Source organism: Mustelus asterias, unplaced genomic scaffold (assembly GCF_964213995.1).
Source record: "Mustelus asterias unplaced genomic scaffold, sMusAst1.hap1.1 HAP1_SCAFFOLD_2691, whole genome shotgun sequence".
NCBI lineage: Eukaryota > Metazoa > Chordata > Chondrichthyes > Carcharhiniformes > Triakidae > Mustelus > Mustelus asterias.
The window spans coordinates 262-23,155 of record NW_027592636.1 but is presented as its reverse complement, the minus strand read 5'-3'; the positions used below and the strand labels follow the sequence as shown (position 1 = coordinate 23,155).

General features: G+C 51.1%; 1 protein-coding gene across 1 annotated transcript; it reads right to left on the bottom strand.

Annotated features, from left to right (window-relative positions):
* Positions 1 to 792: 792 nt before the first annotated feature.
* LOC144489936 (plasminogen activator inhibitor 1-like) lies at positions 793 to 22,683 on the bottom strand. Its single transcript, XM_078207757.1, has 9 exons — positions 22,475 to 22,683; positions 18,530 to 18,811; positions 15,931 to 16,164; positions 14,239 to 14,436; positions 10,617 to 10,815; positions 9,415 to 9,515; positions 8,661 to 8,747; positions 6,875 to 6,958; positions 793 to 4,767 (listed from the first exon to the last, which is right to left on the bottom strand). Exons 2-9 carry the CDS (start codon positions 18,801 to 18,803, stop codon positions 4,730 to 4,732), a joined length of 1,215 nt encoding a protein of 404 aa, XP_078063883.1. The 5' UTR covers positions 18,804 to 18,811; positions 22,475 to 22,683; the 3' UTR covers positions 793 to 4,729.
* Between the last annotated feature and the right edge of the window lie 211 nt (positions 22,684 to 22,894).

The following is a 22,894-nucleotide window of genomic DNA, read 5'->3' as shown; positions in this document are numbered from 1 at the left end:
GTCAGCAGTTAGGAAGGCAAATGCAATGTTAGCCTTCATGTCGAGAGGGCTAGAATACAAGAGCAGGGATGTACTTCTGAGGCTGTATAAGGCTCTGGTCAGACCTCATTTGGAGTATTGTGAGCAGTTTTAGGCCCCGTATCTAAGGAAGGACGTACTAGCCTTGGAAAGGGTCCAGAGGAGGTTCACAAGAATGATCCCCGGAATGAAGAGCTTGTCGTATGAGGAACGGTTGAGGACTCTGGGTCTGTACTCGTTGGAGTTTAGAAGGATGAGGGGGGGGATCTTATTGAAACTTACAGGATACTGCGAGGCCTGGATAGAGTGGACGTGGAGAGGATGTTTCCACTAGTAGGAAAAACTAGAACCAGAGGGCACAACCTCAGGCTAAAGGGACGATCCTTTAAAGCAGAGATGAGGAGGAATTTCTTCAGCCAGAGGGTGGTGAATCTGTGGAACTCTTTGCCGCAGAAGGCTGTGGAGGCCGGGTCATTGAGTGTCTTTAAGATGGAGATAGATAGGTTCTTGATTAATAAGGGGATCAGGGGTGATGGGGAAAAGGCGGGAGAATGGGGATGAGAGAAATATCAGCCATGATTGAATGGTGGAGCAGACTAGATGGGCCGAGTGGCCTAATTCTGCTTCTATGTCTTGTGACAATAATAAATCAAATCCTTCTCCCCTATGTACTCCATGAACAGTATGCTTTGTCTGTATAGCGCGCGAGAAACAATACTTTTCACTGTATCCCAATACATGTGACAATAATAAATCAAATCAAATGTTCAGTAAGAGAGATATTTATTTCAAATCTTATTGCAAAACAGAAAATATAAATGAATCTTTTTTTTCCCCCCACTCTCAAAATACAGTCGCGCAAATAGTACAAAAATACTCTAAAGCTTAGGTTGACATTCACACAATAAGAGATGAAACCACTGCTTGTGATTTAGTGATGTCCGGGTGTGGGAGGACCACTCCTTGTCCATCCACTGGGACCTCTTGGCTTGACTGGATTGCTTCAAACATTCGCCTAAACAATACAAGCCCCTGGGACAGATGACCAATGAACCGTACACCAATGGGGTGGTGACGGGATACTTGTGCATATTGAAGGCCGAGATAGATCGATTGTTTGGTCAGTGAGGGAGTCAAGGGTTACAGGGAGGGGAAAGGCAGGAGAGTGGATGTAAGGATTGTCGGTCGGGTCAGCCACGGAGCAGGTTCGAGGGGCCGAATGGCCTACTCCTGTTCACATTTCTTATGATCTTAAAAGACCCGGGCAGCACACCCCTGCCAAGTGATCACGGTTTCACCCCTGCCCGATAAGATATTCAGGAATGAAGAACCATAGGCAGTTGTTTGGAGTTAACCCTGATCGAGCTGAATGACGGAACTGCCTTGAGGGGCTGAATCAAAGAATCCCGACAGTGCAGGAGGCGGCCTATTGGCCCATCGGGTCTGCACCGTCTCCCACAGAGTATCCCACCCTGGCCCTCGCCCCGTAACCCCACATAATTTCTTCTCCAATTCCCCCCAACCTACACACCTTTGGACACTAAGGGGCAATTTCACACGGTCAGTCCACCCAACCTGAATACCTTTGGACACCAAGGGACAATTTAGCACGGCCAATCCACCTAACCAGCACATCTTTGGACACCGAGGGACAATTTAGCATGGCCAATCCTCCTAACCTGCACATCTTTGGACACTAAGGGACAATTTAGTACGGCCAATCCTCCTAACCTGCACATCTTTGGACAGTAAGGGGCAATTTTGCATGGCCAATCCTCCTAACCTGCACATCTTTGGACAGTAAGGGGCAATTTAGTATGGCCAATCCACCTAACCTGAATACCTTTGGACACCAAGGGGCAATTTAGCACGGCCAATCCACCCAACCTGAATACCTTTGGACACCAAGGGACAATTTAGCATGGCCAATCTCCCTAACCTGAATACCTTTGGACACCAAGGGGCAATTTAGCACGGCCAATCCACCCAACCTGAATACCTTTGGACACCAAGGGACAATTTAGCATGGCCAATCCCCCTAACCTGCACATCTTTGGACACCAAGGGGCAATTTCACACGGCCAGTCCACCCAACCTGAATACCTTTGGACACCAAGGGACAATTTAGCATGGCCAATCCACCTAACCAGCACATCTTTGGACACTAAGGGACAATTTAGCATGGCCAATCCCCCTAACCTGCACATCTTTGGACACCAAGGGGCAATTTCACACGGCCAGTCCACCCAACCTGAATACCTTTGGACACCAAGGGACAATTTAGCATGGCCAATCCATCCAACCTGAATACCTTTGGACACCAAGGGACAATTTAGCATGGCCAATCCATCCAACCTGAATACCTTTGGACACCAAGGGACAATTTAGCACGGCCAATCCACCCAACCTGAATACCTTTGGACACCAAGGGACAATTTAGCATGGCCAATCCCCCTAACCTGCACATCTTTGGACACCAAGGGGCAATTTCACACGGCCAATCCACCCAACCTGAATACCTTTGGACACCAAGGGACAATTTAGCATGGCCAATCCCCCTAACCTGCACATCTTTGGACACCAAGGGGCAATTTCACACGGCCAGTCCACCCAACCTGAATACCTTTGGACACCAAGGGACAATTTAGCATGGCCAATCCATCCAACCTGCACATCTTTGGACAGTAAGGGGAAATTTAGTCTTGCCAATCCACCCAACCTGCAGGTCCTTCGGACTGTGGGAGGAAACCAGAGCACCCGGAGGAAACCCACGCAGACACGGGGGGGGGGGGGGGGGAGGTGGTGGGGAGAACGTGCAGACTCCGCAAAGACAGTGACCCAAGTTGGGAATCGAACCCAGGTCCCTGACGCTGCGAGCAATCAGCGCTGACCACTGAGCCACCGTGTCGCCCCCCCCCCCTGTTCCTGGCATGCACTCCCTCTGATCCCCTTCCTGTTCCGAGCATGCCCCCCCCCCCACCTCTGTACACCAAACTGATTGCAAATCCACCTCAAGTCAATTATTCCACACCACTTACATTCCACGTAACAACGGGGGCTTTTATTCATTACAATACAAAGTCCAAAGAAATAAATTAAATAAATCCCAAAAAATATATTACAAACTACGCTATGAGGTTTCATATTTGTCATTAGTGAAGCATTTCTTTTTAATAATGCAACAGTGCAAGTCTTTGAAATGAGCATGAGAGTGAGGAGGGGGCTTGAGTTTGTCCCCACTCTTGGGGAGTGGGTGAGGCAGTCCTAAGCGTTCACCTGGGACTGCAGGCTTCCCACTCTGGTGGGTTGGCACTGGGGCTGACCAGCAAAGAATGAGAGAAATTGACACTGAAAACTTTGGGGGGAGCGGAAGGGGCGAATAAACCGGGTTCGAGAGAGTGGCGCCGCCATTTGTTGGTGGTCCCCATCCAAGGTGCACTGGAAAGCGGAGCTGTACCAGGTAAACGGACGCCTGTATCTCCGGGATTCCTGATGCGTGACCTGCATCACCGCCAAGCCACCACACACTCCATTATCCTCCCGCCTCTGCCTCGCTCACGGTCGTGGCATGGCGAGGGCTGGCCCCGTCCAGTAGGCGGTCCCTGGAGGATAAAGTTGGGGGAGTTGCCTTCCCCCCACACCCCACCCCCCGCCCCAACCTCAAGCTTTGATTCCCAAGGTTTCCGGGCGGGATGAGACGAGTTTGGGTTTGCTGAGCTCAGGCCATGGAAATGCCAGGTTTTGGCAGAAAGGGGCGGCTCCCGGTTTATCCCTCAACCAAGTCAGCGGAATAGGAGAATCACGGGGGGGGGGGGGGGGTGGGGGTGGGGGGGATTTTAGGGCCTCACTGGAACCGAAACCGTAAAATCCCGCCCGAGGCCGATGGACCTTTTCGTGGCCCGAACACCTCGCCCCCGCTCTGATTCCCGTGGCAGGCGGGGCGGGAAAATTTCAGCCACGGAGTTTTAACAGCACAGAACAAGAAAAGAAAGAGGCCCTTCGGCCCATCGCGCCTGTGCCGGCCGTCAAACGCCTATCCTAATCCTGTTTTTCCCTGGTCCGTAGCCTTGTATGCGACAGACAATCTGGATATGCGTCACACCGCGGGGGAGCTGGCCGCGCACGGGTTGCGGCCTGAACTTTGCGAGGCGTTGTGTGATGTTCCCGTGCGGGATTCCGGCCGCAACGACGGGGCCCCAACAGCCTCCGAGGTCAGGGGAGGAGGAGGAGGGCGTCCTCTTATCGCGATGCACACCGGGGTTCGGGATGCAGCAGGCTCTTGGGTGTGGAGGGGGCTGGACGATTAATTGGCCGGGTTGGGGTGGGGGCGAAAACAGGTCAAAATCGCACAGCAAGGTGCAAATGCTTCGGGGGAGGGGGTTACGCACTTTGAACCGAGACGGCGTGGACGACGAACGGGCATGCTTGTTCCGGGTGCAAGGGAGGACGGTACAAAATGAATCGGATCACCCCATCCCGTGTCTCCGAACGAAGGCTGAAGTTCAAAGGTCCATGAAGATGGTTCCACGAGAGCAAATTCCAGACAGGGAAACGGTCGCCTACCCCCCTTGGAGTTATAAAGTCCCAAATCTTCCTTTTCCTCATTATACATTATTTTCTCTGCCAGTTATTTCCAGTTACTGTGTCTTCCTCGCGGTGTCTGGACAGATTAGAATACCTGAGAATTGTCTTTTTGGTGCAGCCGTAGCCTCTATGGTTCCATCACCTGGCCCGCAAAAAGAATGGTGCCTGCACAGACAAGAGGGACAGCGTCAAAGACAAGCCCAACTCCACTTCGCTCGCGTCCTGACAACACATTTTGGGTGGCGCAGTGGGTTAGCACTGCTGCCTCGCAGCGCAAGGGACCCGGGTTCGATTCCCGGCGTGGGTCACTGTCTAACCTTATCTGACCTCTCTACATGTTCTAGAAACTACAAAGGATCATGAACGAAGCCCAATCCCATCACGCAAACCGGCCTCCCATCCATTGACTCTGTCTACACTTCCCGCTGCCTCGGGGAAAAGCAACCCAGCATAATCAAGGACCCCACGCACCCCGGACATTCTCTCTTCCACCTTCTTCCGTCGGGAAAAAGATACAAAAGTCTGAGGTCACGCACCGACCGACTCAAGAACAGCTTCTTCCCTGCTGCCGTCAGACTTTTGAATGAACCGACCTCGCATCGAGTTGATGTTTCTCTACACCCTAGCTATGACTGTAACACTACATTCTGCACCCTCTCCTTTCCTTCTCGATGAACGGTATGCTTTGTCTGTATAGTGCGCAAGAAACAATACTTTTCACTGTATTATAGAAATCATAGAATCCCTACAGTGCAGAAGGAGGCCATTCGGCCCATCGAGTCTGCACCGACCACAATCCCACCCAGGCCCTACCCCCACATATTTACCCGCTAATCCCTCTAACCTATGCATCTCAGGACTCTTAAGGGGCAATTTTTAACCTGGCCAATCAACCTAACCCGCACATCTTTGGACAGTGGGAGGAAACCGGAGCACCCGGAGGAAACCCACGCAGACACGAGGAGAATGTGCAAACTCCACACAGAGTGACCCAAGCCGGTACATGTGACAATAATAAATCAAATCAAACCCTTCTCCCCTATGTACTCTATGAATGGTATGCTTTGTCTGTATAGCGCGCAAGAAACAATACTTTTCACTGTATCCCAGTATATCTGACAATAATAAATCAAAATCAATCTTTTTCGCTGTATACAGCCATTTCTGTCTTAACTACACTCAATGTACACCCAGGGTGGCACAGTTGTTAGCACTGCTGCCTCACAGCGCCAAGGACTCGGGTTCAATTCCTGGCTTGGGTCGCAATCTGTGTGGAGTTTGCACATTCTCCCCGTGTCTGCGTGGGTTTCCTCCCACAGTCCAAAGATGTGCAGGTTAGGTGGATTGGCCGTGCTAAATTGCCCCTTAGTATCCAAGGATGTGCAGGTTAGGTGGATTGGCCATGCTAAATTGCCCCTTTGTGTCCCAGGATCTGTAGGTTAGAGGGATTAGCGAGGTAAATATGTGAGGTTGTGGGATAGGGCCTGGGTGGGATTGTTGTTGGTGCAGATTCGATGGGCTGAATGGCCTCCTTCTGCACTGCAGGGATTCTATGATAAGATTTACCCTCCCTCACTTCGCTTCCTTGCCTCAGATATCCATAAGCCACACACAGAGGGGTCCCTCCCCACCATCCCCTTAGCCACGTCGAGGTGAAAGGCCCAATGTAGGACGATGGGTGCGTCTGAGCCTTTCACTGCATTGGGTTGCTTCATGCTCACAGTATCCACAGAACACCGACAGGGCAGAAGGAGGCCATTCGGTCCCTCGAGCCTGTACTGACTCTCCTCCGAATGGGCATGTTACCCAGGCCCACTGCTCCACCCTATCCTTGTAACCCCGTGCATTGTCAATGGCTAATCCTCTTAACCTGCACATCTTTGGACACTAAGGGGTAATTTAGCACGGCCAATCCCCCTAACCTACACATCATGAGGACAGTGGGAGGAAACCGGAGGAACCCCACGCAGACACGGGGGAGAATGTGCAAACTTCACACAGACAGTGACCCAATGCCCGAATCAAACCCGGGACTCTGACTGTTGTCAATAAAAGCCTACTGTGAAACCCCAGGGGACAACCCAGAAAAATCACAAGAGTGCATTCGCTCAGATCAAAACAAACTCCCCCAAATAACTAGGAGCAATTATTCTCCTGCATTCTCAGCTGCCTGGAGCAGACAAGTCAGCACCATAATCAGAGCTGAGGTTCAAAACATACCCTTCGCAAGAAACAATTGCATTTCTTAAAGGCACAGTATCGTCACACTTACCGGTGGGATTGTGCCGGACCAAGAATAGGAAGGGCCTGTCGATCACAACCTCGAGGGGAGCCATGCGCTCGTATAAGATGGCGGCTGTTAAGAACAAAAATACAAAAGAATGGCAGACAGGTCAGTCAGCAGATCATTGATTCAATACAACCACGCCCAGGAACCAGGCGGGGTCGAGCCCTGAAAAACCCCTCCCCGAGGTCAAGGGACCTTCGCACGGTCCGTGTCCCGCCTGCTGCGATTCCCATGGCGGGCTGGACGGGAAATTTCTGTCCCATATCCCTGGCCCACATCCCTAAGGGAAGACCAGCTCACACCCATAACTGGCATAACCGGTGTGTACCTGGAGGGGCAAGACATAAGAACTAGGAGCAGGAGTCGGCCATCTGGCCCCTCGAGCCTGCTCCGTCATTCAATAAGATCATGGCTGATCTTTTCATGGACTCAGCTCCACTTACCCGCCCGCTCACCATAACCCTTAATTCCTCTACTGTTCAAAAATCTACCTATCCTTGCCTTAAAAACATTCAATGGGGTAGCCTCACTGGGCAGGGAATTCCACAGATTCACAACAACCCTTTGGGTGAAGAAGTTCCTCCTCAACTCAGTCCTAAATCTGCTCCCCCTTGTTTTGAGGCTTTGCCTCCGAGTTCTAGTTTCACCCGCCAGTGGAAACAACCTCCCTGCTTCTATCTTATCGATTCCCTTTATAATCTTATATGTTTCTACAAGAACCTCCCCTCATTCTTCTGAATTCCGTTGAGTATAGCCCCAGTCTACTCAGTCTCTCCTCATAAGCCAACCCCCTCAATTCCAGAATCCACCTCATGAATCTCCACCGCACCCCCTCCAGTGCCAGTATATCCTTTCTCAAGTAAGGAGACCAAAACTGCACACAGTACTCCAGGTGTGGCCTCACCAGCACCTTATACAGCTGCAACATAACCTCGCTGTTTTTAAACTCCATCCCTCTCGCAATGAAGGACAAAATTCCATTTGCCTTCTTAATTACCTGCTGCACCCACAAACAAACTTTGAGATTCCTGCACACGGACACCCAGGTCCCTCTGCACAGCAGCATGCTGCAATTTTTTACCATTTAAATAATAGTCCATTTTGCTGTTATTCCTATCAAAATGGATGACGGAATATTTACCAATATTGTACTCCATCTACCAGACCCTTGCCCACTCAATTAGACTATCTATAGCCCTTTGCAGACTTTCAGTGTCCCCTGCACACTTTGCTCTTCCACCCATCTGACCACTGCTCCTGCTCCTAGTTCTGATGTTCTTATAATGGTATGAAAGGGGGTGACTGTTTATATTAGCCACACTGGAGTTAAAATCTGCCAGGGCTTCAAGTGGGCAGAGGGTGTGACATAGAGTCCCTGCAGTGCAGAAAGAGGCCATTCGGCCCATCGAGTTTGTACCGACTGCAATCCCAGCCAGGCCCTATTCCCGTAACCCCACACATTTACCCTGCTAATCCCCCAGACATGATGGTCAATTTAGCACGGCCAATCCACCCTAGCCCGCACGCCTTTCGGACTGTGGGAGGAAACCGGAGCACCCGGAGGAAACCCACGCAGACACGGGGAGAACGCGCAGACTCCGCACAGACAGTGACCCGAGCCGGGAATCGAACCCGGGTCCCTAGCGCTGCGAGGCAGCAGTGCTAACCACTACCAGATTTTTGAACTATTGCTCATTGTACACCATCCAACTTCAGGAGTAACCTGAAGCATTGGAGAGCCAAACGAGGACGGGCGGGGGGGCAGACTTACCAGTGGCTGCAGACGCCTTGGTCCCACTTTCATTCACTTCGATCTTTACCTTCTGCAGGGCTTTGGACACAAACAAGGGCTCGGTTTCTGCAGAGGGAGGCAAAACGGAGAGGGAAGGGTTAACCGGCGGCACTCGATTCCTCCACAAACAGAAATTGTACCCCCCGTCCCCACTCAACCTAACCGGGATTGTTCATTCCTCTTATAACCGAGGTGGGTTCTCCCCAAACACAGGCCAGTAGAATCATAGAATCCCGACAGTGCAGAAGGAGCAGTTTGGGGCTTGTACTTGCTGGGGTTAAGAAGAATGAGAGGGGATCTGATCGAGGGATATAAAATACTAAAAGGGATTGATCGAGTAAATGTGGACCAAATGTTTCCCCCATGTGGGGCAATCTGGAACAAGAGGTCACAGGGTAGAGGCTGAGAGGCGGTAGATTTAAAACTGAGATGACGAGGAACTACTTCTCAGAGGGTGGTGAATTTGTGGAACTCGCGGCCCCATCGCGCGGTGGGAGTCTGAATCATTGAATGGTTTCAAGAAGGAGATGGATATACTTCTGATATAAAAACAGGTTAAAGGGAGATGGGGGAGAGGTGGGGAGGTGGATTGGAGACCAGGGAGAGATCAGCCGCGATCTGATTGAATGGCGGAGCAGGCTCGAAGGGCTGAATGGCCTCCTTCTGCTCCTGTTACATCCCCTCGAGCTCATGTCATTCCATTGCGTCAAGTCTGCCGGGAGCGAGTACTTACTGCTGATCTTGGTAAAGTCCGCCTTGCCCACGTTGAACATGTCTGTAATTCCCATGTTTGTCAGCGGCTTCCTCAGATCCGTCTCGCTATCCAGGGAAAACCTGCCGGGATAAGACCAATAAATATGTCAGGGAATGCCAGGCGAAACAATCTCAGGCCTTCTGAACCCGCAGACTTCTATTCAACCAACAAGAAAGTGTCGTGATCACATTACAGAGTCCTGGGAGACAATCTGTCAAAGACTCAATGTCAACAAGATGAAGCAGATTGTCACTGACTTCAGGAAGCGTAAAGGAGAACATGCCCCTGTCTACATCAACGGGGATGAAGTAGAAATGGTCGAGAGCTTCAAGTTTTTAGGTGTCCAGATCGCCAACAACCTGTCCTGGTCCCCCCTTACCGACACAATCCTAGAATCCCGACAGTGCAGAAAAGGCCATTCAGCCCATCGGGTCTGCACCGACCACAATCCCAAGCAGGCCCTATTCCCGTAACCCCACATATTTACCCTGCTAACCCCCCTGACACTAGGGTCAATTTAGCATGGCCAATCAACCTAACCCACACATCTTTGGACTGTGGGAGGAAACCGGAGCACCCGGAGGAAACCCACGCAGACACGGGGGGAGAATGTGCAAACTTCACACAGACAGTGACCCGAGCCGGGAATCGACCCAGGTCCTTGGTGCTGTGAGGCAGCAGTGCTAACCACTGTGCTGCCCATCACCTTCTCAAGGGGCAACTAGGGATGGGCAATAAATGCTGGCCAAGCCAGCGATGCCCAAATAGTATCCATACAGAACAAAAGGAGATCATTCAGCCCATCGGGTCTGTTCTGACTTTCCAAAAGAGCACTCTAACAGGCCCAGCCCTTGGCATATCCCCATAACCCAGTGCATTGATCATAATTAATCCACCTAACCTGCACATCTTTGGACACTAAGGGGCAATTTAGCATGGCCAATCCACCTAACCTGCACATCTTTGGACACTAAGGGGCAATTTAGCACGGCCAATCCACCTAACCTGCACATCTTTGGACACCAAGGGGCAATTTAGCATGGTCAATCCACCTAACCTGCAGATCAAGGATGGGGATCAGGGGCTACTGCCGATTTGAGCCCCCTACGATGGTCGCAAATCCAGCGGCTGTTGTCCATACGGACCCCGCCCGCTCCGTGCCACGACACGAAGCCACGTACCTGGGCAGGACAAGATGGCGCTTCACTGTTTCCAGACTGTTCTTCCACTCACTGACCAGTGAGATGGTGATGATGTCTGTGAGGGCAGAGAGGGGAACCTTCTTCTCATAGGGAGCCATTATGTACATACTGAGGGTCTCCCCGTGGTACGGTAACTCAATCACATCATAATCCAGGCCATCGGCAGTCACAAATTCACCTGGAGGGAATAAAAACATCTGGATTCTCTGGTCCACCAATCAACCACAACTCGCGTTGCGCCTTGCCCCGTGATAGGCCTGTTTCTATAACATCCCCTCTCACTCTTCTAAACTCCAGTGAGTACAATCCAAACTGACTTTGTCTCTCCTCATTACTGGCACATCTTTGGACACTAAGGGGGCAATTTAGCATGGCCAATCCACCTAACCTGCACATCTTTGGACAATTTAGCATGGCCAATCCACCTAACCCGTATATCTTTGGACACTAAGGGGGCAATTTAGCATGGCCAATCCACCTAACCTGCACATCTTTGGACACTAAGGGGCAATTTAGCATGGCCAATCCACCTAACCCGTATATCTTTTGACACCAAGGGGCAATTTAGCATGGCCAATCCACCTAACCTGCACATCTTTGGACACTAAGGGGCAATTTAGCATGGCCAATCCACCTAACCTGCATGTCTTTCGGACTGTGGGAGGAAACCGGAGCACCCGGAGTAAACGCACGCGGACACCTTTGGGGGGGGGGGCGGGGGGGGGGGGGGGGTGGGTGGAGGTGGGGGGGAAACGGGGAGAGAACGTGGAAACTCCGCACAGACAGTGACCCAAGCCGGGAATCGAATCCGGGTCCCTGGCGCTGTGAGGCAGCAGTGCTGACCCACTGTGCCACCGTGCCGCCCACACATGAAGATCTTCAACAGAAATTTGCGGAGGGGGACAGTTTAATTCTAAGGGCCAAAGAAGAGTGAGTGGGGAACAACACAGCAGGTCTGGCAGCTGTGAGGAGATAGAGAGAGAGAGAGAGAGAGAGAAACAGGATCCGACATGAGTGTTCGTGGAAGATGGGTTCAATATTCTTTTCTTCTCTCTTTCCTCTCTGGTTTTTACTGCACAATCTCCGGCTTCCGCAGTGTTTTGTGGTATTTCTTTTTGTTCTTTCTTAGGCAGTGTGTGGGCCAGACACACATCATGCAGCATTTTTACACTTACCCCAGGGAAGGGATTCATCTCGCCGGAACTGGCAGCGACAGTTGGGCGCAGCACTTTCCACATTCCAAAGAAATGAGGACAGTGCGTGCCGCCTTCAATTGCCCTGGGGTTAGTGTTGGACAAAACTAGGTGATGATTTGATTTATTATTGTCACATGTATTGGGACACAGTGAAAAGTATTGTTTCTTGCGCGCTATACAGACAAAGCATACTGTTCATAGAGTACATAGGGGAGAAGGATTTGCTCCGATTTATTATTGTCACCATTAATTAATTATACAAGTATTTTATACACTGTACAAAGCATCCCGTTCATAGAGAAGGAAAGGAGAAAGTGCAGAATGTAGTGTTACAGTCATAGCTAGGGTGTAGAGAAAGATCAACTTAATGTGAGGTAGGCCCCTTAGTGTCCAAAGATGTGTTGGTTAGGGGGATTGGCCATGCTAAATTGCCCCTTTGTATCCAAAGATGTGTTGGTTAGGGGGATTGGCCATGCTCAATTGCCCCTTTGTATCCAAAGATGTGTTGGTTAGGGGGATTGGCCATGCTAAATTGCCCCTTTGTATCCAAAGATGTGTGGGTTAGGGGGATTGGCCATGCTAAATTGCCCCTTTGTATCCAAAGATGTGTGGGTTAGGGGGATTGGCCATACTAAATTGCCCCTTGGTGTCCAAAGATGTGTGGGTTAGGGGGATTGGCCATGCTAAATTGCCCCTTTGTATCCAAAGATGTGTGGGTTAGGGGGATTGGCCATGCTAAATTGCCCCTTTGTATCCAAAGATGTGGGTTAGGGGGATTGGCCATGCTAAATTGCCCCTTTGTATCCAAAGATGTGGGTTAGGGGGATTGGCCATGCTGAAATGCCCCTTAGTGACCAAAGATGTGGTTAGGTGGACTGGCCATGGTAAATTATCCCTTAGTGTCCCAAGATGTGTTGGTTAGATGGATTGGTAAACCATGGTAAATGGGGTTACAAGGATAGGGCAGAAGGGAGCACCTGGGTAAGATGTTCCTTTGGAGATTGATGCAAACTCAATGGGACGAATGGCCTCTTTCTGCACTGTGGGGGTTTTATGGTGTACTCCGTCCTAACAGCCATTCAATGCTTCCGGCCATTGTGTCCTCCACAAGGTGCTGTACAGAAGTGCCTCAGACAGCACTTTCCAAACCCACGATCTCCACCACTGGAAGGCAACAGGTACCTGGAAACACCCCCACCTGGAGGTTCCCCTCCGAGCCACTCACCATCCCGACTGGGAAATATAACCGGCCGTTCCTTCACTGTCGCTGGGTCAAAATCCTGCAACTCCCTCCCTAACAGCACTGTGGGTGTACCTACACCTCAGGGACTGCAGCGGGTTCAAGATGGCGGCTCACCCACCACCTCCCCAAGGGGCAATTAGGGATGGGCAATAAATGCTGGGCATGGCCAGCGTCGCCCACACCCCGTAAGAGAACAGAAAACAAACTTGACCCCAGCCATCGAAGCAGCTTTGTTTAAGAGTTGGTTTTAGGAAGGGCCACTGCGGGAGGGGTCCGGGGAGGAAATCTCAGAATTGAGGGTCTTTCAGGAGACGAAGGAAATTTGGCATGTCAGCTACGACTCTCACCACCTTTTACAGATGCTCCATAGAAAGCATTCTTTCTGGTTGTATCACAGCTTGGTCTGGGCTCCTGCTCTGCCCAAGACCACAAGGAACTACAAAAGGTCGTAAATGTAGCCCAATCCATCACACAAACCAGCCTCCCATCCATTGACTCTGTCTACACTTCCCGCTGCCTCGGGGAAAAGCAGCCGGCATAATTAAGGACCCCACGCACCCCGGACATTCTCTCTTCCACCTTCTCCCGTCGGGAAAAAGATACAAAAGTCTGAGGTCACTTACCAACCGACTCAAGAACAGCTTCTTCCCTGCTGCTGTCAGACTTTTGAATGGACCTACCTCGCATTAAGTTGATCTTTCTCTACACCCTAGCTATGACTGTAACACTACATTCTGCACCCTCTCCTTTCCTTCTCTATGAACGGTATGCTTTGTCTGTACAGTGTATGATAATACATATATAATATATAATAATATATAACCAATAATTAATGGTGACAATAATAAATCAAATCCTTCTCCCCTATGTACTCTATGAACGGTATGCTTTGTCTGTATAGCGCGCAAGAAACAATACTTTTCATTGTATCCCAATACACGTGACAATAATAAATCAAATCCTTCTCCCCTATGTACTCTATGAACAATACTTTTCACTGTATCCCAATACATGTGACAACAATAAATCAAATCTAAATCAGGGAACTGAGAAGGGAATGACCACAAGTGTTAAGTATGGAAGGGGAACACCCTCCTCCCCCCACTCCCAGACCACCACCCTCCCCTGCCTTCCGGCGACCCAGTGGGCTGTTGTTACTTACTGGCATTAAGCTTGGCACTCAGTGACATCATGGGCACGAGGATCTTAGTCCCGTCGGCCTTGTAGAACTCGCGCTGGTGCGTGCCCTCGGCAGGGAACGGAATCTTCCAGAGACCCTTGAAGTAGACGGCGTTGAGGAGGACCATGCGGGTCAAAGCCGGGTCCAGCAAGCCCGGACGCAAAAAGTCAGGGATCATTCCTGGATAGAGAGGGAGGGGGAAGGGTTAACACCCAATGCTATTCGACTGACAGATCTTAAACAGAGACTGCAAAAGCTACAACGAGAGCACACTACAAGATAGGGACATAGATCTACACAATATGCTAGCCTTTCCTCCCCTCCGATTCCCTTCTTTCTCCCCCTCTCTCTTTCTGCCAGCTCCTACTCCTTCCCATCCCAAGTATTTTTGGTCCCTTTGAATAAATATTATTTCCCGTGCAATCAGCACAATTTTACTTCTGTTGCCCTCTCCCCCATTATGGAAGACATACAGGACAGGTATGGGGTTAGATACAGAGTTCCCTCTACACTGTCCCCCATCAAACACTCCCAGGACAGGTACAGCACGGGGTTAGATACAGAGTAAAGCTCCCTCTACACTGTCCCCCCATCAAACACTCCCAGGACAGGTACAGCACGGGGTTAGATACAGAGTAAAGCTCCCTCTACACTGTCCCCATCAAACACTCCCAGGACAGGTACAGCACGGGGTTAGATACAGAGTAAAGCTCCCTCTACACTGTCCCCCATCAAACACTCCCAGGACAGATACAGCACGGGGTTAGATACAGAGTTCCCTCTACACTGTCCCCCATCAAACACTCCCAGGACAGGTACAGCACGGGGTTAGATACAGAGTAAAGCTCCCTCTACACTGTCCCCATCAAACACTCCCAGGACAGGTACAGCACGGGGTTAGATACAGAGTAAAGCTCCCTCTACACTGTCCCCCCATCAAACACTCCCAGGACAGGTACAGCACGGGGTTAGATACAGAGTAAAGCTCCCTCTACACTGTCCCCATCAAACACTCCCAGGACAGGTACAGCACGGGGTTAGATACAGAGTAAAGCTCCCTCTACACTGTCCCCCATCAAACACTCCCAGGACAGGTACAGCACGGGGTTAGATACAGAGTAAAGCTCCCTCTACACTGTCCCCATCAAACACTCCCAGGACTGGTACAGCACGGGGTTAGATACAGAGTAAAGCTCCCTCTACACTGTCCCCCATCAAACACTCCCAGGACAGGTACAGCACGGGGTTAGATACAGAGTAAAGCTCCCTCTACACTGTCCCCATCAAACACTCCCAGGACTGGTACAGCACGGGGTTAGATACAGAGTAATGCTCCCTCTACACTGTCCCCATCAAACACTCCCAGGACAGGTACAGCACGGGGTTAGAGACAGAGTAAAGCTCCCTCTACACTGTCCCCATCAAACACTCCCAGGACAGGTACAGCACGGGGTTAGAGACAGAGTAAAGCTCCCTCTACACTGGCCTGTCAAGCAAGTAAAACCAGGGCCCAGAAGCATCTAATTGGAATCAGTTCAAACAGAGAGAATGAAGAGTGAGGAGAAGGTTTGTATCAGTCAGGCAGAATTGGAATGGGAGGAAAGTGTCCCAGATAGCACGCCAACCAAGGAGTTTGCTGATAAACACACAAAAACAGGAGTTTTGTCACCTCACCTCTGGTTTGCGTTTCCACCCATTTATTGATGATGTAGGTGGACATCTTGGCGTCCTGGAAGAAGACCTGCTTAGGCCAGCCGTTGAACGCCCTGCGGTAGTTCTTCAAGTAGGCTCTGGGGAGTTGCATGTTCCTCTGGACAAACACACTGTTGGCCGCGTAGACAAGGTCCCGGTTGCTCTTGGCAGTGAGATCTTTCTGGAGGTGCTTGACGGCCAACGGTACGCCCTTGTCTGTCGGCCGGAGAAGAAATGCAGTTGAGTGCGGAGCTCCCTTCTCCCTAAACCCCTCCGTCTCCCTCAACCTTCTTTAACACTGATCCGCATCCCCCCCCACCATCAACCCAAATCTCTGTGCATGCACAATCCGAGCCAGCAATGTTCAGGTCACGGTGGCACAGTGGTTAGCACTGCTGCCTCACACCACCAGGGACCCAAATTCGATTCCCAGCTTGGATGACTGTGCGGAATCTGCATGTTCTCCCCCCCATGACTGAGTGGGTTTCTTCCCACACTCCAAAGGTGTACATTGGGTGGATTGGCCATGCTAAATTGCCCCTTAGTATCCAAGGATGTGCAGGTTAGGTGGATTGGCCATGCTAAATTGTCCCATAGTGTCCAAAGATGTGCAGGTTGGGTGGATTGGCCATGCTAAATTGTCCCATAGTGTCCAAAGATGTGTGTGTTAGTTGGATTGGCCATGCTAAATTGCTCCTGAGAGTCCAAAGATATGTAGGTTAATTGGATTGGCCATAGTAAATAGGGATAGGGCCTGGGTAAGATGCTCTTTTGGAGAGTCAGTGCAGACTCGATGGGCCGAGTGGCCCTCTTCTGCATCGTAGGGATTCTATGAAGGAATGAAAAGGAAAATGGGTCTGACAATGGTTGACTTCTGCCACCAGAGGTCCTTGGTTAGCTGTGTAGAGTTTGCCACAAAATATATCGGTTGAGTCTGAAATGTCGTTTTTGCCGGGTCTGAAGTTTCCCTAAACTCCGCATCCAATCTCCCCACACCCTCATAAATGAGGCATGCAGAGTCATCCACACCTGGTGGTGTGTACCCTCTGAATCAGTCCACACCCTGAGGCTGTGGACTGATTCAGACCCACAGGCTCATCACTATCCTGTCAACACACGGTTAACTCGAGACCGTCCCTGGCAATCCAGATCAGCTACCCCTCCCATCTCTCCACTTTCTCAGAAGACTAAGGAAATTCGGCATGGCCGCTACGACTCTCACCAACTTTTACAGATGCACCATAGAAAGCATCCTTTCTGGTTGTACCACAGCTTGGTCTGGGCTCCTGCTCTGCCCAAGACCGCAAGGAACTACAAAGGAATGTAGCCCAATCCATCACGCAAACCCAGCCTCCCATCCATTGACTCTGTCTACACTTCCCGCTGCCTCGGGAAAAGCAGCCGGCATAATCAAGGACCCCCACGCACCCCCGGACATTCTCTCTTCCGCCTTCTTCCATCAGGAAAAAGATACAAAAGTCTGAGGTCACGGACCAACCGACTCAAGAACAGCTTCTTCCCTGCTGCCGTCAGACTTTTGAATGGACCTACCCCACATTAAGTTGATCTTTCTCTACACCCTAGCTATGACTGTAACACTACATTCTGCACTCTCTCCTTTCCTTCTCTATGAACGGTATGCTTTGTCTGTGTCGCATGCAAGAAACAATACTTTTCACTGTATCCCAATACATGTGACAATAATAAAGCAAATCAAATCAACCCATTGTACAACCTGCAAGACCCAACAGAGAGAGACAGCACTACACACTACACAGACACACACTTGGAGCGAGAGAGCGAGAGAGAGGGAGAGAGACTCACACACTGGCTCACTTATGCACACACACACACACACAGACACGGAGCGAGAGAGAGAGGGAAGAGGACTCACACACAGGGCGGCACGGTAGCACAGTGGTTAACACTGCTGCTTCACAGCTCCAGGGACCTGGGTTCGATTCCCGGCTCGGGTCACTGTCTGTGTGGAGTTTGCACATTCTCCTCGTGTCTGCGTGGGTTTCCTCCGGGTGCTCCGGTTTCCTCCCACAGTCCAAAGATGTGCGGGTTAGGTCGATTGGCCGTGCTAAAATTGCCCCTTAGTGTCCCGAGATGCGTAGGTTAGAGGGATTAGCGGGGCAAATATGTGGGGATATGGGGGTAGGGCCTGGGTGGGATTGTGGTCGGTGCAGACTCGATGGGCCGAATGGCCTCTTTCTGCACTGTAGGGTTTCTATGATTCTACGAGCTCACTCATGCACACACACACACTTGGAGCGAGAGAGAGAGAGAGAGACACACACTGGCTCACTCATGCACACACACACACACACAATTATACACATATGTACACACACACTCGCCCATGCATATACACACATACAGAAACAGAGAGACAGATACACACACAGGGACACAGAGAGGGAGAGAGAGATATTCATGTACACACACTCACTCCCATTCTCACACTCAGGCAGATGCAGCGAGGTTTTCCGTGTGAATCAGCGGGATGTGCCTCAATCCCGGGACAAGTGTCACATTCGCAAGCGTCGCGGGCGGACAGGGGGAAAGCTGAGCTCACCTTCCAGCCGATACCCCATGGCGGCGCGGAGCTGCTCCAGCGTGTTCCCGGCCGCTCCCAGCTGCGCCATTCCCATCAGGGCCGCCGCTCCATAGGGGGAGAACACCACATTCCGGTCCCCGGCGGAGGCAGCAATCTCCCGGAAGACGCGGATCCCGAAATCGGCGCCGAGCTCGGACACGGGCGGGTCGCTGAAGGCGTCGGAGAGGGTGGCGGTGAGGACCAGGAGGCTGGCCAGGGACAGCACGAACTTACTGCTGATCTTCATGGTCATCGGGGTGCCTGAAAGAGAAGACACATTGTGAACAGGAGAAACCTCACCCAACATCGCAGTGAAGGCGGCAAATCCTCAAAGCCTGTCCACCGTCTACAAGGACACAAGTCAGGAGTGTGATGGAATACTCCCCACTTGCCTGGATGGGTGCGGCTCCAACAACACTCAAGAAGCTCGACACCATCCAGGACAAAGCAGCCCCGCTTGATTGGCACCCCATCCACAAACACCCACTCCCTCCACCACCCACGCTCAGTAGCAGCCGTGTGTCCCATCTACAAGATGCACTGCAACAATCCACCAAAGATCCTTAGACAGCACCTTCCAAACCCACGACCACTTCCATTGAGAAGGACGAGGGCAGCAGATACCTGGGAACACCAACCACCTGGAGGCTCCCCTCCGAGCCACTCACCATCCCGACTGGGAAATATATCGGCTGCTCCTTCGCAGTCGCTGGGTCAAAATCCCTCCCCAAAGGCATCATGGGTCAACCCACAGAACAAGGACTGCAGCGATTCAAGATGGCAGCTCATCATCACCTTCTCAAGGGGCAACTAGGGATGGGCAATAAATGCTGGGCCCAGCCAGCGACGCCCATGTCCCACGAATGAATAATAAAAAAAATGGTATGTTGGCCTTCATCGCGAGGGGATTTGAGTATAGGAATAGGGATGTTTTGCTGCAATTGGACAGGGCGTTGGTGAGGCCACACCTGGAGTATTGGGGCGGCACGGCGGCACGGTGGTTAGCACTGCTGCCTCACAGCGCCAGGGAGCCGGGTTCGATTCCCGGCTTGGGTCACTGTCTGTGTGGAGTCTGCACGTTCACCTCGTGTCTGCGTGGGTTTCCTCCGGGTGCTCCGGTCTCCTCCCACATTCTGCCGGTTAGGGTGCATTGACCCGAACAGGCGCCAGACTGTGGCGACTAGGGGAATTTCACAGTAACTTCATTGCAGTGTTAATGCAAGCCTTACTTGTGACTAATAAATAAACTTTAACTTTTGTGTGCAGTTTTGGTCTCCTTATCTGAGGAAGGACATTCTTGCTCTCGAGGGAATACAGCAAAGGTTTACCAGGCTGATTCCTGGGATGGCAGGTCTGTGATATGAGGCGAAACTAAGTCGGTTAGGATTAGATTCACTGGAATTTAGAAAAGTGAGAGGGAATCTCATAGAAACTTATAAAATTCTAACAGAATAGATTCGGAAAGAATCCTGATGGTGGGGAAGTCCAGAACTAGGAGGTCATCATCACAGAAGCTCTACAGTATAGACAGAGGCCATTCGGTCCATCGAGCCTGAACTGATAACAATCCCACCCTGGTCCTATCCCTGTAACCCCACATATTCACCCTCACTAGTCCTCCTGACACTAAGTGGCAATTGAGCACGGCCAATGCACCCTAACCAGCAGATCTTCCGGACTGTGGGAGGAAACCGGAGCACCCGGAGGAAACCCACGCAGACACGGGGAGAAGGTGCAAGCTCCACACAGTGACCCGAGGCCGGAATCGAACCCGGGTCCCTGGCGCTGCGAGACAGCAGTGCTAACCTCTGGGCCGCCCCAGTGTACGAGGCCTTATCCTCACAGTTTGAGAATAAAGGGGTGAACCTTTAAGGAAATGTGAACTCATTAAACTGCACCTCATCAATTTGAACCGATTACACAGTTCTTTCTGCTCAATTCGAGATTGCACCTCCAATTGTACAGTATTCCTTGGACACTGTAATAGAGTGCCACATACAGACAGGCACACACTCAATATGGGTGTGGTTAGCACTGCTGCTTCACAGCTCCAGGGACCCGGGTTCGATTCCCGGCTCGGGTCACTGTCTGTGTGGAGTTTGCACGTTCTCCCCGTGTCTGCGTGGGTTTCCTCCGGGTGCTCCGGTTCCCTCCCACAGTCCGAAAGACGTGCTGATTAGGGTGCGTTGACCCAAACAGGCGTCGGAGTGTGGCGACTGGAGGAATTTCACACAGTAGCTTCATTGCAGTGTTAACGCAAGCCTTACTTGTGACACTCAATAAATAAACTTTAATAATATACTTTCTGTCTCTCACACACACACATATACATTCACGCATAATGATTAAGAATACACCTCGCCCCTCCTGACCCCAGACTGGACTATGTGCTCAGTGGAAGGGGGGTGTAGGGGAAGGGGGGGTGACCCCACAGTCTCCTGAGTCACCAAGTCAGACAGAGACAGACAGAAGATAAATAGAAACAAAATACTGCCGGCTCGCTAAAAACAAAGTCACTTCCTGAGGTGGACAGAATTAGAACTCCCTGTCCCCAGTTGCAAACCGATGTTGTGTCTCGTGGGGAGTTGGTGGATGCCACAGTGCCAGTTGTGCGGGCGTTACTGAATTCCTGAAGGTGTGAGGAGGTGGGGGGTGGGGGGGGGGGGGGGGTGAAAGAGGGTCGTGTGCTTCTCCTCTGCTCCGGTTTGGAGCACTCAGTCCCACCCACCCGAGGCTCGTCCCAGACGCACCAGCCCGGCTTTATTATAAGCTGGAGACTGTGGAACGGTGCACGGGAGAGACAGAGAGAGACCCTCACGAGTTTCTGAAACTCTTTTCAAAAAGTTTATTTCTTTATTGGTCCCCAGTAAGGCTTACATTAACGCCGCAATGAATTTACTGTGAAAATCCCCCCCCCCCGCAGTTGCCACACTCCGGCACCTGTTTGGGTAACACTGAGGGAGAATTTAGCACGGCCAATGCACCCTAACCAGCACGTCTTTCAGACTGTGGGAGGAAACCGGAGCACCCGGAGGAAACCCACGCAGACACGGGGAGAATGTGCAGACTCCACACAGACAGTGACCCAAGCCAGGAATCAAACCCGGGTCCCTGGCGCTGTGAGGCAGCAGCGCTAACCCACTGTGCCACTTGTGCCTAGCGACACACATAGACAGGACACAGACTGTCATACGTACGGACACACAGATACATGGACAGACACAGGCAGACCATATACACAAACAATTAAATATCTTCTCTCTCTCTCTCCCTCTCACACATACATTCACACGTACCGATTAGGAATACACACACACGGGGGACACTTTCACGGAGAGGGATATCCATAAATTACTCAGAGATACACACTCAGAGAGACAACACTGTCTGGGATAAGGATGTACAGTAAGAAGTCTCACAACACCAGGTTAAAGTCCAACAGGTTTATTTGGTAGCAAATACCATAAGCTTTCGGAGCAGAGCTCCTTCTCCGAAAGCTTATGGTATTTGCTACCAAATAAACCTGTTGGACTTTAACCTGGTGTTGTGAGACTTCTTACTGTGCTTACCCCAGTCCAACGCCGGCATCTCCCCATCATGACGACCAAGGATGTACACACAAGGATGCTGATAAATATATAAGCGTATATAATGTTACACAGGGAGACACAGAAGGATGTATGAACACACACATACACACACACACACACAGGGAAATACAAAAACACACATCGAAGATGAAACTGGAGAGTCGTATTATTATTTTGTTGCAGACAAGAAGTTGATAGATCTTGTTTAGGGGAGATATGAAACAGACACACACACAGGGGCAAATGAACAGATACACAGAGGGACAAATGAACACGCACACACACACACACAAGGGAATAGGTATAAATCCACACAGTACACTGAGCCACTTACGGGGTGCCAGGCAGTGCTCTCTCTGCTGTTCTGTTCTGAGCTGTGCTGTCTGCTGTCTGAAGTGTCTGCTGGAGACTCCTTGCCAGCTGTGGTGTTGTGGAACAAGTCGTCTGCAGCTGCTGCTGCTCCACTGCTGCTGCCTCTCCCTTTTATGCTGCTGCGGACGGAAGTTGGAGGGGCTGGGTAAATCACAACTGCCCCGTGCAAGGTTCCTGTAAACAAGCACACACAGGCTTACCCAACACCACTGCCAAGAGAAACACAGCACTGCCCCCCCCCCACCACCTCCCCGAGGTCTTAGTGCCCGCCAACTTCCACAGCAGCTCCACTTAACCCCTTCACTGCCAGTCTGCACTGCCCACTGCTGAGAATCACACGTCCTCTGCCCCTTTCCAGACATTCACTGAGGTACAGTACTGG

Bases quoted from the DNA above. Each gene is read 5' to 3' on its own strand.
- LOC144489936 (XM_078207757.1), bottom strand. From the start codon at position 18,803: ATGACCATGAAGATCAGCAGTAAGTTCGTGCTGTCCCTGGCCAGCCTC. The intron at 16,165-18,529 runs GTGAGCTCAGCT...TCCGGCCGACAG, and splicing joins CATGGGGTATCGGCTGGAAG to ACAAGGGCGTACCGTTGGCC. The intron at 4,768-6,874 runs GTAAGTGTGACG...TTGTCTGTGCAG, and splicing joins GGTCCGGCACAATCCCACCG to GCACCATTCTTTTTGCGGGC.